This window comes from Ctenopharyngodon idella, chromosome 20 (assembly GCF_019924925.1).
Source record: "Ctenopharyngodon idella isolate HZGC_01 chromosome 20, HZGC01, whole genome shotgun sequence".
Lineage (NCBI taxonomy): Eukaryota > Metazoa > Chordata > Actinopteri > Cypriniformes > Xenocyprididae > Ctenopharyngodon > Ctenopharyngodon idella.
Window position 1 is genome coordinate 32,920,193 of NC_067239.1, and position 12,923 is coordinate 32,933,115.

General features: G+C 42.2%; 1 protein-coding gene and 1 long non-coding RNA gene across 2 annotated transcripts in view; one reads left to right on the top strand and one right to left on the bottom strand.

The window, feature by feature from the left end:
* The window catches only part of LOC127501913 (1-phosphatidylinositol 4,5-bisphosphate phosphodiesterase beta-1), a 68,777-nt gene that overhangs the window by 19,652 nt on the left and 36,202 nt on the right, over positions 1–12,923 (bottom strand). Inside the window, exons 5-20 of the mRNA XM_051874225.1 lie at positions 10,912–10,991; positions 10,062–10,115; positions 9,881–9,956; positions 9,484–9,584; positions 8,760–8,926; positions 7,558–7,704; positions 5,168–5,325; positions 5,005–5,087; positions 4,499–4,583; positions 3,796–3,970; positions 2,744–2,863; positions 2,578–2,642; positions 1,172–1,268; positions 999–1,083; positions 745–869; positions 131–285 (exon numbers count right to left, since the gene is read on the bottom strand). Coding sequence (XP_051730185.1) covers positions 131–285; positions 745–869; positions 999–1,083; positions 1,172–1,268; positions 2,578–2,642; positions 2,744–2,863; positions 3,796–3,970; positions 4,499–4,583; positions 5,005–5,087; positions 5,168–5,325; positions 7,558–7,704; positions 8,760–8,926; positions 9,484–9,584; positions 9,881–9,956; positions 10,062–10,115; positions 10,912–10,991 — 1,773 coding nt within the window. The remainder of the gene's footprint in view (positions 1–130; positions 286–744; positions 870–998; positions 1,084–1,171; positions 1,269–2,577; positions 2,643–2,743; positions 2,864–3,795; positions 3,971–4,498; positions 4,584–5,004; positions 5,088–5,167; positions 5,326–7,557; positions 7,705–8,759; positions 8,927–9,483; positions 9,585–9,880; positions 9,957–10,061; positions 10,116–10,911; positions 10,992–12,923) is intronic.
* Positions 6,380–6,856, top strand: LOC127501984 (uncharacterized). The gene is made up of 3 exons (XR_007926751.1): positions 6,380–6,408; positions 6,489–6,568; positions 6,729–6,856. It is a non-coding gene; the product is annotated as an uncharacterized LOC127501984 (long non-coding RNA).

Below are 12,923 nucleotides of genomic sequence, written 5' to 3' on the forward strand. Positions count from 1 at the left end.
ACAATGGGCCAAGAACTGCATCTGATTAAATCTCGGATCCATTTTTCATACCTATAATGCATGTCGTCTCCTTTTTGAATGGCGATATGAGGCGGCACGTATTGTTAACACATCTGAGCCCTTCACTCACCTTCACGGACAGCGTGTGTGCGACGATCCCATCTACTGTACTCTGTGTGAACGGGTCAAACTGTTTGTCCGTCCGTCTCATGAACTCCGGCTTCAGTCTGTAGCCACATTTCCCGTTGTACTCGAATATGCCCAGATTCAGCTGCATGGGCAGATCTGCCGATCACAGACACACACAGAGCTTCATCAAGCACATTCGAGCTAATCCATAATGAAATCAATAAACAAACAATTTCATTATGGACGAATCGGACCGGTGCGCTGTGATGTTCCTTTATAGAAGTGAAAAGAACATTTCTATGTTTCTAAATGCATCTGAAGAATAGCAGCGAATGAGCTGCACGAACTAAAACTTTATATTATGCAGTCATGCACACACAGATCAATGTGGGTTTCCCTGTCAGGACAGTGTGACACTCCTGGAGTAAAAGCTCATCCTGACAGCCAGCGAGTCTCCGACAACCTCACTGAGTTTAAAAAGGAACAGGATATTTCAGAGATATAACGTTAAAACTTTGGTCAAGCAGGTGATTCTGCTTCACACTGCAGAGCGGTCTCAATCTCGGGCGCAGAGGCAGAAACCACACACATCTGAACGAACTGAACTGAAGGTACCGATGGTCTGGAAGTTCAGAGCGACGAGCTGACAGCCGGCGTTCCAGAAGACTTGAGGCATGTAGTTCGAGGAGTCGACTCGCGTTCCTTTGGGATAAATTCTGCTCAGCTGTAGTTTATTATACCTGTGTGACGGAGTTAAGAATCTCTAACAAAGGATAAAAAGAGCTTTTACACCTTTTATTAAACACAAAAATACACTTTGAATCGAAAGAGTCTTCAGCCAGCAAAAGCGCAATACAAATAAAAGATACTCGACGAACTCCACCGGCGATTCTTTGAGCAGCTCCAGCGCTTTAGTCTCCACAAACGACGACATTTCGTAACTTCGATCAATCTCTGTGGAAAACAAACAGTCACACACCTTAAAAAACAGGGATCTATCTGTGTGAAATACATCTCGTGGCATAAGAACAGACTGACTTACTTTTGCACGCCTCGAAGGAGTTGAATTTAACAGGCTGAACGTAGTTGACTAAGTTGGACATCTCCTCTGTGGCGAAGGCTTCATTTACCGCCATCCCCTACAGACAGCAGAGACACGTGTCTCGAGTCATGCCAGTGTCAGATCAGATCTCTACAGCTGGAACTATAGATCCCATTCACACATCTCATCATATGCACTGTGGATATTACGCTCAGATGGTTTCTCCTCATTATCTCAGTGCATGTAATACAGGAAAAGACTGAACCAGAAAAGCACAATTTACTCATAGTACTACATTAAACTACTATATACAGTATAATGCTAAATATTATGTATAATGCATAATAATGCTATGAGATCAATATTTGTTGGTGCTGATAATGACAAATGTCTATAAATTAAAATATATTACTGGATAAGCAAAGCCCTGCAAAACAAATTAATAAATCAATAAATAAGTGACAATACTATTTTTAAACTTTAAACAATATCAATATAAAATACTTAAAATGTATCAGTGACTGTACAAGCAATATAATTCTGTATTTTCAATATAAAATTATGAATTTTTCTTTTCATAATATGTGACCCAGTCAAATGAAAGCTGAATAAATAATCTTTCCATTGATGTATGGTTTGTTAGGATAGGACAATATTTGGCCGAGATACAACTCTTTGAAAATCTGGAATCTGAGGGTGCAAAAAAATCTAAATATTGTGAAAATCGCCTTTAAAGTAGCAATGCATATCCACTCACAAAAATACATTTTTGATATATTTACAGTAGGAAATATCCTTTTGAACATGATCTTTACTTAATATCCTAATGATTTTTGGCATAAAAGAAAAATCGTTAATTTTGACCCATACAATTTATTGTTGGCTATTGCTACAAATATACCGGTGTGACTTACGACTGGTTTTGTGGTCCAGGGTCACATATGTGGTCACAATAATCATTCAATGACAAGCAAGTTTTACTAGTAAGTGAACTGTTTTAAAAGTAAAAGGGAAATAAATCCCATTTAAAATGAAAATAATTCTAGGTTTACTTAAAGAGCATCAAATCGTGAACTCAGTATCGCATACAGAACCAGATGAGTATCATTATACCCTCAAACTGCTGCGAACAGAGAAGATTTACTGAGATCTGAGGCTGCGCTGCACTGAAAGACCACCAGATGGCAAACTCAACACACACACGCACACACACGCACACACACACACACACACACACACACACACACACACACACTAAATAGATTTATTGTGAGTGTGTTTGTAAGCAGATTTGAACAATCACACATCATGCGCCTCCTGCAGGAACTTTAACACATGAAAACATTACCCAGAAACATTTGGCCATTGGAGCAGTCACATGACCCACACGTGTTAATGTGACTTACTTCATCAATGGATTTTTTACTTTCGTCGTTATCATCATCAACATCGCTCTCTGCGTCTGCTTCACCTGATGGACAAACGGTGACATCACATCAGTACACTCAGTTTGAGGAGCATGGCTCATTTTACCCCGCTTCACGCTGATCAAATCTTTGTCATCAACCAGACCTGCGTTATTTGATATCGAGCCGCTGGTTTTATCAAAGGACTTCATTCCCTGGAATCTTCTTTCGAATCTCTCAGTCCCGTCTGCATGAACGCTGTCCGGCGTCTCCTGATGCGTCGACCCTGTTACAGAAATATGGTTCATCATTCAGTGGAACACAAGACTGGATAGTGTGACCCGCACAACACTGACTGAAGTTTCAGCTTCACCAGCACCTGGAGAACACCAAGGCTGTAATTAATCATTGAGGACTATAAAACTAGAACGAGTCGTAATGAATCGGAAAAAGCGACAGATCTTGGATTATCGGGGGGAGAACAAGTGCAAGGCGGTGACTTGATTTTACCTGTCGGTTGTTGAAAATGTGGGTGTTGTTTCAAAAATGGAGGCGGACCTAAGAAAGGGGCGGAGTTTAATCTAACTGAATGATTGGACAATCCTGCATACGTCACAAAGAGAAGTCTGTCATTTCAATATAAGATCCAGTTAATCCACATTTTGATTAAAAATGACCAGAAAGAAACATGCAGGGATAAACTGAAAATATACAGGGTGAATTTACATTTTATGCCAACAAATTTGACATCCTGCATCCTCCTTGCTGTGATGCTGATGCACACATTACACAATCACGCTGTACATGAACACAAAACAAGATAAAATAATGTGCTCAGTGGGAAAGACAAACAGCACTAAAGCGAGAGGCCAATGTTCACACAGACACCTCATGTACTGAAGCTGATTTGTCAGCAGGGGGCAGCGTGAGACCAACACCGTCCTTCCCGACAGGAGCAGAAGCATCAGTCTGTACCAACACATCAAGAGCGAATCCTACAGCGTTTACAAACGGCTTTAACAGCAAGCGATATAGCAGCTTTATTAGCTGATGTAAAGGATCTCATGTCAGGTGACTCACGCTCATGTGAGTGTTGCTGCACAGCAGTTCAAACGCATGACCGCTGCTTCTGGTCACAATGACATTACTAAAAGTCACAGAATGTGTCAGTTTACTCGCATGAACTCTGATAACTGAGGTGTTTTGTGCGGCTCGCACCTGCGCTGGGGGACGAGGGCTCACACACGCTGGACGTGTCGCTGCAGGCGCTGGACGTCTGCTCAGTCAGCTTCTTCTTGACGCAGCCGTCAGATTTGTGGGAATTCTTCTTGTTTTTGATGAGGATTTTCCCCATCAGGTCCACTGGACTCGGCAGAGGAACACCGGCCTCCAACTGAACACACGAGAAAAACCCAGGAAAACTCCTGACTTTACTTTCAGAGGTGTGTATGATGGATTAGAACAGACAAAACCTCTTCTGCAGTTTTAAAAAAAGCACAAATATTGGAGCGCTAATGTTGGGGTTTTCAAGTTACTCATGAGGGACGTTGTGTTTCCCAGCATTATAATGTATGATGAGAGCAAAGGCTAGGAGGAAGTGTGAAAAAACAAGAAAAACAGTTGATATTGTAGTTTTTAAAGGACCGATTCATCCAAAAATGTAAATTCTGTCATCACTGACTCCTCACTATATGAACACATGAACTTTATCTCCAGAGTCTCTTCAGCAGCGTTTCACCTTCTGAGAAAACTATCGGCAGAAACACAAACTCACAGCTCTTCACCACAACACGCCAAAATAAAAGTTTGATTTTATGCATTTAAATGATGACAGAATGATCATTTTTGGGTAAAGTATCCCTTTCATGGAGAAGTTATACGTGTGTGTGTGTGTGTGTGTGTGATCTGTTTGTTCACTCACAGGGTATTTCTCCAGCGGGTCTGTGAGCAATGCATCTCCGAATATTGATCGACAATACTCTGCCATCTTTGCCTGCTGTTTTGGACTGAGACACAAACAGAGACAGTAAGACAATGAGACACACAGGAATCAGCCGTCTGTTCAGAGGAAATGCAGCTATGGACGATCTGAATGAATCACTCTATCAGTGCAAGTCAGAAGACTGAACAAACAGAACAAACCCTGAGCAGAACGCTTGAGGAACATCATCAGAGTGTTTTATGAGGATTCACAGACATAATGATTTTTATACTGTACAAACTTCAAATTCTATCCTCTAACTCTAAACCATTCTGCGTTTGTACAATTACAATAAATAAATAAATAAATAAATAAATATTTATTATCTCACCCACACTGTGAATATTAACTCAAACATCATCCTGTGAGTAAAGCTGTAATTACTCTGAACATTTCTGTCCTTCTAAGAAAAGGAGGAATGATGTGAAAAGAGCTTTGCTGCTTACGAGTCCACGTGGTTCTCAAAGGACAGGATGACGGGGAACGGGGACGTCTTGAAGGCACTCTCCGCAATGGCCTCGATCACCTCCTGAAAACACAAGACGCCTTTGAAATCATGATGGAAATCTCAGGCCATCAAAACCATCTCACAACATTTCTGTCCTGTACCTTGAAAGAGATCTCGGAGGTCATGGTGAAGCCGTGTGTGATCACCGGCTCCTCGTCGGCGGTCCGGCCCTTCCAGCAGTCCAGCTCCACGCAGCGGCAGCCGGACAGCAGGACCTGCCGGTAGATCTCCACCGATGAGTTTCCAGCCAGCTGACCCGCTGCCGAACACACGGAGCACGTCAAACACATAAAGAGTGTGTTTCTCCTCCTTTTAAAAGCTGGTCAGTCTATTTATTTTGCTTTCATAATATTGTATGCAAACTGTACAAGTTATTATACCATTTCATCTGCAACTCTAATGCAACAAAAATTTAATGAAAAGCCTTTAATGAAGGTGGAGAATCACATTTCTGAGCGATTATGTACTTTCCGTCTGATTGAGATAATTGACAGAACTTACGGAAATGGATCTGAAATGCATTAGTAAGACATCTCATCTAACTGAAGTACTGCCATTAGCACAAATGACACGGACATTAATATCATAATTCTACAAGTAAACCACCAGGACATTTTAGTCACTCCATCTTCACTCGAATGGCTAATTCTAAACGCATTAGCACCTGAAACAGCATTAACCCTGGATCATCTGTTCAGACCACAAATGACAGACACTGAGGATTATTTGGGTATTAATGAGCATGTGGTCTCACAGTAGTTCATGTTCAAAGACTAAACATCTGCTGTATTCTCTCAGAGTGACTCTCTGTTCACATTCACTTATTCATAAAGTCTGAATGAAGACAGAAACAGCAATTAAAAACCCAAACAAAATCCCTGACGGTTGTGATGTTTACTGCTGCATTCACTGCAAACTGACGAGGGTCACATTAGCAGCGCTGACGGCGTATACGGCCTGCGGCTGGGATTTTATATTTCTGACTATAAATTAATAATGACAAACACATTTTGGGATGAAGAGTGACATTCTTACCACCTTTGCTGGCCAAAGAGACACATTTGCTCAAAATACATATTTATTAGAGGAAGATATTCTGAGAAATTAACTGTTCAGATAACGTCCTTATGGACCTAAAGGATCTCACGGTCAGAAGCTTCTAGAAGAGTTCACTGTAAAGCTGATTAGTTCAGAGCTGAGAACTGACCTGAGATCAGTTAGAGACATATTCAACTTTTGACAAGAATGAAAACTAGGCTGTGAGGGACAGAAATACAATTTGTTCAATGGATCGTACAGCTGTTTAACAACGTGTCCTTTGTTTAGCTGACCTGTGAGGCAGGTGTCGTGTGAGTCGTCTGATTGGCTGACCTGTGAGGCAGGTGTCGTGTGAGTCGTCTGATTGGCTGACCTGTGAGTTAGGTGTCGTGTGAGTCGTCTGATTGGCTGACCTGTGAGTTAGGTGTCGTGTGAGTCATCTGATTGGCTGACCTGTGAGGCAGGTGTCGTGTGAGTCGTCTGATTGGCTGACCTGTGAGTTAGGTGTCGTGTGAGTCGTCTGATTGGCTGACCTGTGAGTTAGGTGTCGTGTGAGTCATCTGATTGGCTGACCTGTGAGTTAGGTGTCGTGTGAGTCATCTGATTGGCTGACCTGTGAGTTAGGTGTCGTGTGAGTCATCTGATTGGCTGACCTGTGAGGCAGGTGTCGTGTGAGTCGTCTGATTGGCTGACCTGTGAGTTAGGTGTCGTGTGAGTCGTCTGATTGGCTGACCTGTGAGTTAGGTGTTGTGTGAGTCATCTGATTGGCTGACCTGTGAGTTAGGTGTCGTGTGAGTCGTCTGATTGGCTGACCTGTGAGTTAGGTGTTGTGTGAGTCATCTGATTGGCTGACCTGTGAGGCAGGTGTCGTGTGAGTCGTCTGATTGGCTGACCTGTGAGTTAGGTGTCGTGTGAGTCGTCTGATTGGCTGACCTGTGAGTTAGGTGTTGTGTGAGTCATCTGATTGGCTGACCTGTGAGTTAGGTGTCGTGTGAGTCGTCTGATTGGCTGACCTGTGAGTTAGGTGTCGTGTGAGTCGTCTGATTGGCTGACCTGTGAGTTAGGTGTCGTGTGAGTCATCTGATTGGCTGACCTGTGAGGCAGGTGTCGTGTGAGTCGTCTGATTGGCTGACCTGTGAGTTAGGTGTCGTGTGAGTCGTCTGATTGGCTGACCTGTGAGTTAGGTGTTGTGTGAGTCGTCTGATTGGCTGACCTGTGAGTTAGGTGTCGTGTGAGTCGTCTGATTGGCTGACCTGTGAGTTAGGTGTTGTGTGAGTCATCTGATTGGCTGACCTGTGAGGCAGGTGTCGTGTGAGTCATCTGATTGGCTGACCTGTGAGTTAGGTGTCGTGCGAGTCATCTGATTGGCTGACCTGTGAGTTAGGTGTCGTGCGAGTCGTCTGATTGGCTGACCTGTGAGTTAGGTGTCATGTGAGTCGTCTGATTGGCTGACCTGTGAGGTAGGTGTTGTGCGAGGAGTTGATGAAGTAATGTGAGAGGGGCAGTGTCATGTCTTCACTCTGGTCCAGCTTCTCTGGAGGGATGATACTGTTCTCTTCTCCGCTCAGATATCTGGCGAATCCCTCCACCGAGATCTGCCCTGCAGCACAACACAACCACATCATCAATCCTGTGTAAGGGTGCAAACATGAGCCAGTGCTGGAAAGAGCCTTCAGTCCCTTCTTCAAATACTCTACATGCTCAGTTGTGTTCCTCGACCTCCTGCACAGTCAGAACCAGCTATTAAAGACCTTCAGGAACACCTGAGGTGTGTTTGGAACAGACACGAGCACCTCTGATCTACATAATCTCATTTTAAGAAGAATTCAACCACGACATGCTGCGAGTGATTCCTTGTTAAAATGCCAACAACAAATGATTTCCACAGAAGTGACAGCTCAGGCTGCTGGAATGTCGGCCGGCCGCTTCACGGCTCTCTCAGGTGGAGTCTGGCGCATGTAGTGTCCCGCCGTCCCTCTGGCCACTTTACACTAATTAATCCTGCCATGCCCTCCGTAGACTCCCACAGCCTAATTAACACAGTTCTTCCTCTGACATCTGAACGGGTTTCCTCTAATGAGGCAGCAAAGGGTGACTTTCATCTCAGCGGCACGTTCACCTTTCCAGCCTCGTGAGGAAACATCATGGAGGAAGACTCCATTAATGCAGTGCGCTCAGAACTGGAGACGGAGGAGCACGAGGACGGCCATCTTTGCAGTTTTAAACATATGGATTCTTCAATGGCAGTTAGAGAAACGCCCTCTGGTGACTCGTAACACACACATCTATGTTCTCTGCAAACAGCTTCTGATTTCCTGATCTTCCTCTTACAGTTAAACAGACTCTTTGTCATTATGATATGTAAATGAGCTTGTTTATCATTGGTGTAGCTCACACTAAATAGATGTGGGCGGGTCATATGTTAATGAGCTCATGGCTGTGATGTTGTTTCTGCAGTTTAGTTGTAATAAATGTTGTAGACGGACTGGAGAGGGTAAGTTTGGGATTCTGGCCGTCACACAACATCAAACTCTTTTATTCACTGAACAGCAAACATTCTGTTCAACTCATATGAGCATTTTAAATCATCTTCATTTTTCAGGAATCAGCAGGCAGTGGGCGGTGTCCGTTTGACTGACAGATGAAAACACAAACCTCGTTGTGAAAGCATGGTGTCAGGCTCGTATTTCTCCACCAATCCCTGCACTTGCTCGGCTTTGAGGGGCGGGTACAGGATCTCATTCAGACGAGGGTCTCTCTGTTTGTTGTTCAGGAAGTCGGTCATCTGCTCCACGGTGAGGTACGGCCGGATCTTAGCGCCACTGCACATCAGACACACACAGAGAGAGTCGATTCATGACCACATACATGTATTTCTTACATATTTCAGGTCGTTTCAGGTTTTATTGTGAATGATTTGTTATTTTAATGAAAAAAGTTAAAAAAAAAAGTCTTCATGTAACTTGCCCCTCCTCTGAAAGAACTTCACTACAGAACAATTCACTGTCATTTAGCCTGTCATCATCTGTCCAGAATATTCAATATTCATAATATGTCAATTTTCAACATTATTCCAGGTCTAGAATGTCTGTTTATGTTTAAAGGTGACATTAAAACGTGATTAAGGCCATTGACAGTATAATTCCAATTTCACTTCTACCACATGACAAATATTTTCAACTTCATGTGTTGTTATGGATCAAATATCAGATATCAGATAGGGAAGGTTTGTCGAACCAGAACGTACTGTATGCAAATATAACAGCAAGTGTATTTTTGCTTCGATTGATGAGGCATATGCAGCGTATGTGAGCTGATGAATAAATATAAACAAAAAACACTGGAAAGATTAGAAAGAAAGACTGAAACAGGAACTGACATTTCTGAGAAGATCGTATCGATGTCGTTCCGTGGACAAATGTTGTTCAGCAGCTGTCGGTATACTTCAGGTGTAAATCTGTCCTGAGGAATGGAGTCACCCTGTAGGAAATGATAATGTTAGATAATGTTTGAACTTGGCGTAATCACAGATTCTGGAACAGGATTTGCTGCGCCGCTGTATATAGAAAATGAAGTGATTTCTAGGTAACAATGTTAAGAATTGAGAATAATTACAAACTTTAATATACTCTATATACATAAAATTAACATGTAGAGGAGACATTTAAATCCAAGTGGTAATTCAAGATAAAAGAAATCATGATTTAGTCTCTGTACTGATGCTGTGTGCCCTTCTCGTTACGTTTGGCCCCGAGAAGGCTCAAGTGTTTTCTTACTCGTCGGGTCATCAGGCCGCAGACCTCCAGAGCGTTTTCAACTCGCCGTTTTTCAACAGGGATCAGGCGGGCGATGCTGGAAGACAGAAAATGACAGCATCTGTACAGACATGCTGAGGAGAGTCTGTGAATCTGTTTAACGTGTGCTTTCACAGAAATGGCACAGATGGAACAAACCCACTTTTTCACAGAAATCCCGCCCTCGGCTGTCGACTGTAACGTCAGTCTTGTGTATCTGTGAAGAACAGAACGACTGCATGAAACACAAACGGACAGAACTGGAGGTTTGAGTCGCTGTGATGCTTCTGTCTTTTCAGATTATAGAATTCATTTCTGCAATCAGATGAATATTTATTCAACACAAAACAATAAGGCTAATCAAAATCAACAGAGAAATTTACCTTAAATATTACTTATAAAACAACAACACTGTGACTGTGTGAGTGTGTGTGTGGTATATACATTTCCCACACTGTTCCACTCCCATCCCAGAATGCATTGTGTTGGAATTGAAGCATGTCAAAAGCACAAGTATCATGTCTAAAAATAGTCCACGTTCAAAACACTTTCATTAACCATTCAGCAGTAAGTGGCTTTCTGCAAATAATTAATGCAGCCAGACTCTTTCCCGCATGTGTGCCGGGGCCAAAGTCACAGACGTCCTGATTTACGGTCAGGTGTGAGAAAGCGGCACCGTGGGATTGTAGTCCCGGACCATGTGACCAGACGGCTGCAGTCATGCTGTCGCTATGCAACGGCTGAGCAGATGCAGTTAATACTCAACCAGCGCATGCTTCTGTCGGACAGACGGATAAACAGATGATTACATGCTTGTAGGTGCGCATTAGAGCGGCATCCTCACAGAAGTTACGTGAGGGTCACATGACAGTCATTTACACCCAACAGACGTCAGCTAGAACGACTAACCTCTTTGTATGTGAAATGAGAAGCATGTATGGTGTAAAGTGGGTGGTCATGTGTTGATGACATCATAAACCCGTTTCGTTCTCACAGGAACAGGAAATACTCACAGCTTCTCCAGACAGGATTCCCTGCACATGTTCTGTGCCAGCAGGTTCGATGCCAAGCTGAAAAGCTCCTCGGCCCACACCTGAACACACACACACACACACACACACACACACACACACAGATCACAGCGTCTTCAGTGTTTGAGGAGTCGTTTGGTATAAAGTGCACCTATAATGCTCCTTTCACAAGATGTAGTATCAGTCTCTGGTGTCTCCAGAATGTGTCTGTGTAGTTTCAGCTCAAAGTACCCCACAGATAATTTATTATAGCTTGTCAAATTTGCCCCTATTTGGGTGTGAGCAAAAACACACAGTTTTTGTGTGTGTCCCTTTAAATGCAAATGAGCTGCTGCTCCCGCCCCCTTTCCAGAAGTGGGCGGATCTTTAACAGCTCGCGCTTCGGTCGCTCAACAACAGCAAAGCTGGAGAATCTCACGCAGCCAAAATGAGGATTGTCAGTAACGGTGTTCAGCCTTACATTGTTCAAACCGGAGTCGACACTGATGGAGAGACTCAGGAAGAAGTTACAACTTTTAGACTTTTCTGAATGGTTAGTGGATAAATTTATGTAGTTGCTGTGGAGTTGATTCAACTCATCCACTAGCATGTGACGTCATGTTAATCTTTTGTGCAAATCCAGCGTTGAATTGACCCTCGTTTGTGAAGCAGACATGGTCAACTTCAGGCTATCCAAGCTAACGAGACTCTAAATAGTGTTCAGTGCTCGTCTGTGCAGACAACCACAGAACAGTTAGCATGTTTTGCTCCAACTTTTGTCATGGCGTTAGAACTGGTACACCATTTTCGCTTGTGAAAATGCAGATTAAGGGGTGGTAATATTTAAGATTAAGGTAAGGTCTGCTTCCTATCTCACAAGGGGAGCGAAATCTGAGCAGCTCGTTTTTTCACATGCTTGCAGAGAAAGGCTTGCCAAAACAAAGTTACTGGGTTGTCCTTTTTCACATTTTCTGGGTTGGTAGATGCACCGGGGACCTGATTATAACACTTAAACACAGAAAAAGTCAGATTTCAAAGAAATCATACTAGAGACATTCGGCAGCTGAATGCAGGGTAATGATCATTAATATGACTTGAATGAGAAAACAAGATCATCATAAATATCATGACATCCATTAGGATTTGGGTAACACTTTACAGTAAGGTTGTATTAGTTAACATTAGTTAATGCATTAGTTAACATTAACTAACCATGAACAACACCTCTGTTCAGCATTAGTTAATGTTTGTTAACGTTAACACACATATATTAATGCTTCTATTCACGTTAACAGCGCAAGTAGTTAACATTAGTTAATGCATTAGATAACATGAACTAATCATGAACAATGCCTCTAAATAGCCTTAATGTTTTAAGGTTTTAAAACATTAAAACATATAAACTTACTGTACATATTTACATTAGTTTATGTAACAGTTGACACACTAAGGGTGAACATTTCTAACTCACCATCTTACCCTAAAGGTAAAAATTCCATTGTGTACCTTATCAGCATTATTTAATTACAAGGCATTGATTTGGGCTGTAGGCCTAAACATAATTCTGAAGTGGAAACCATCTGAACATGAACAGATATGTTGTTCATGTTTATATGCACTTTACTATTACTTACATTCAACAAAGCATTCATTAATGGAATTTGTGAACCTTATTGTAAAGTGTACACTATTTCAACATTACAGCCCAAATCTATGCCTTGTTAATAAATAATGCTGATAAGGTACACAATGGCATTTTTACCTTTGGTGTGAGTGGTGAGTTAGAAATGTGTCAACTGCTACATAAATTAATGTAAGTACAGTAAGTTAACATTAAAGCTATTTACAGGCATTGTTCATGATTAGTTCATGTTATCTAATGCATTAACTAATGTTAACTACTTGCACTGTTAACGTGAATAGAAGCATTAATATATGTGTGTGTTAACGTTAACAAACATTAACTAATGCTGAACAGAGGTGTTGTTCATGGTTAGTTAATGTTAACTAATACA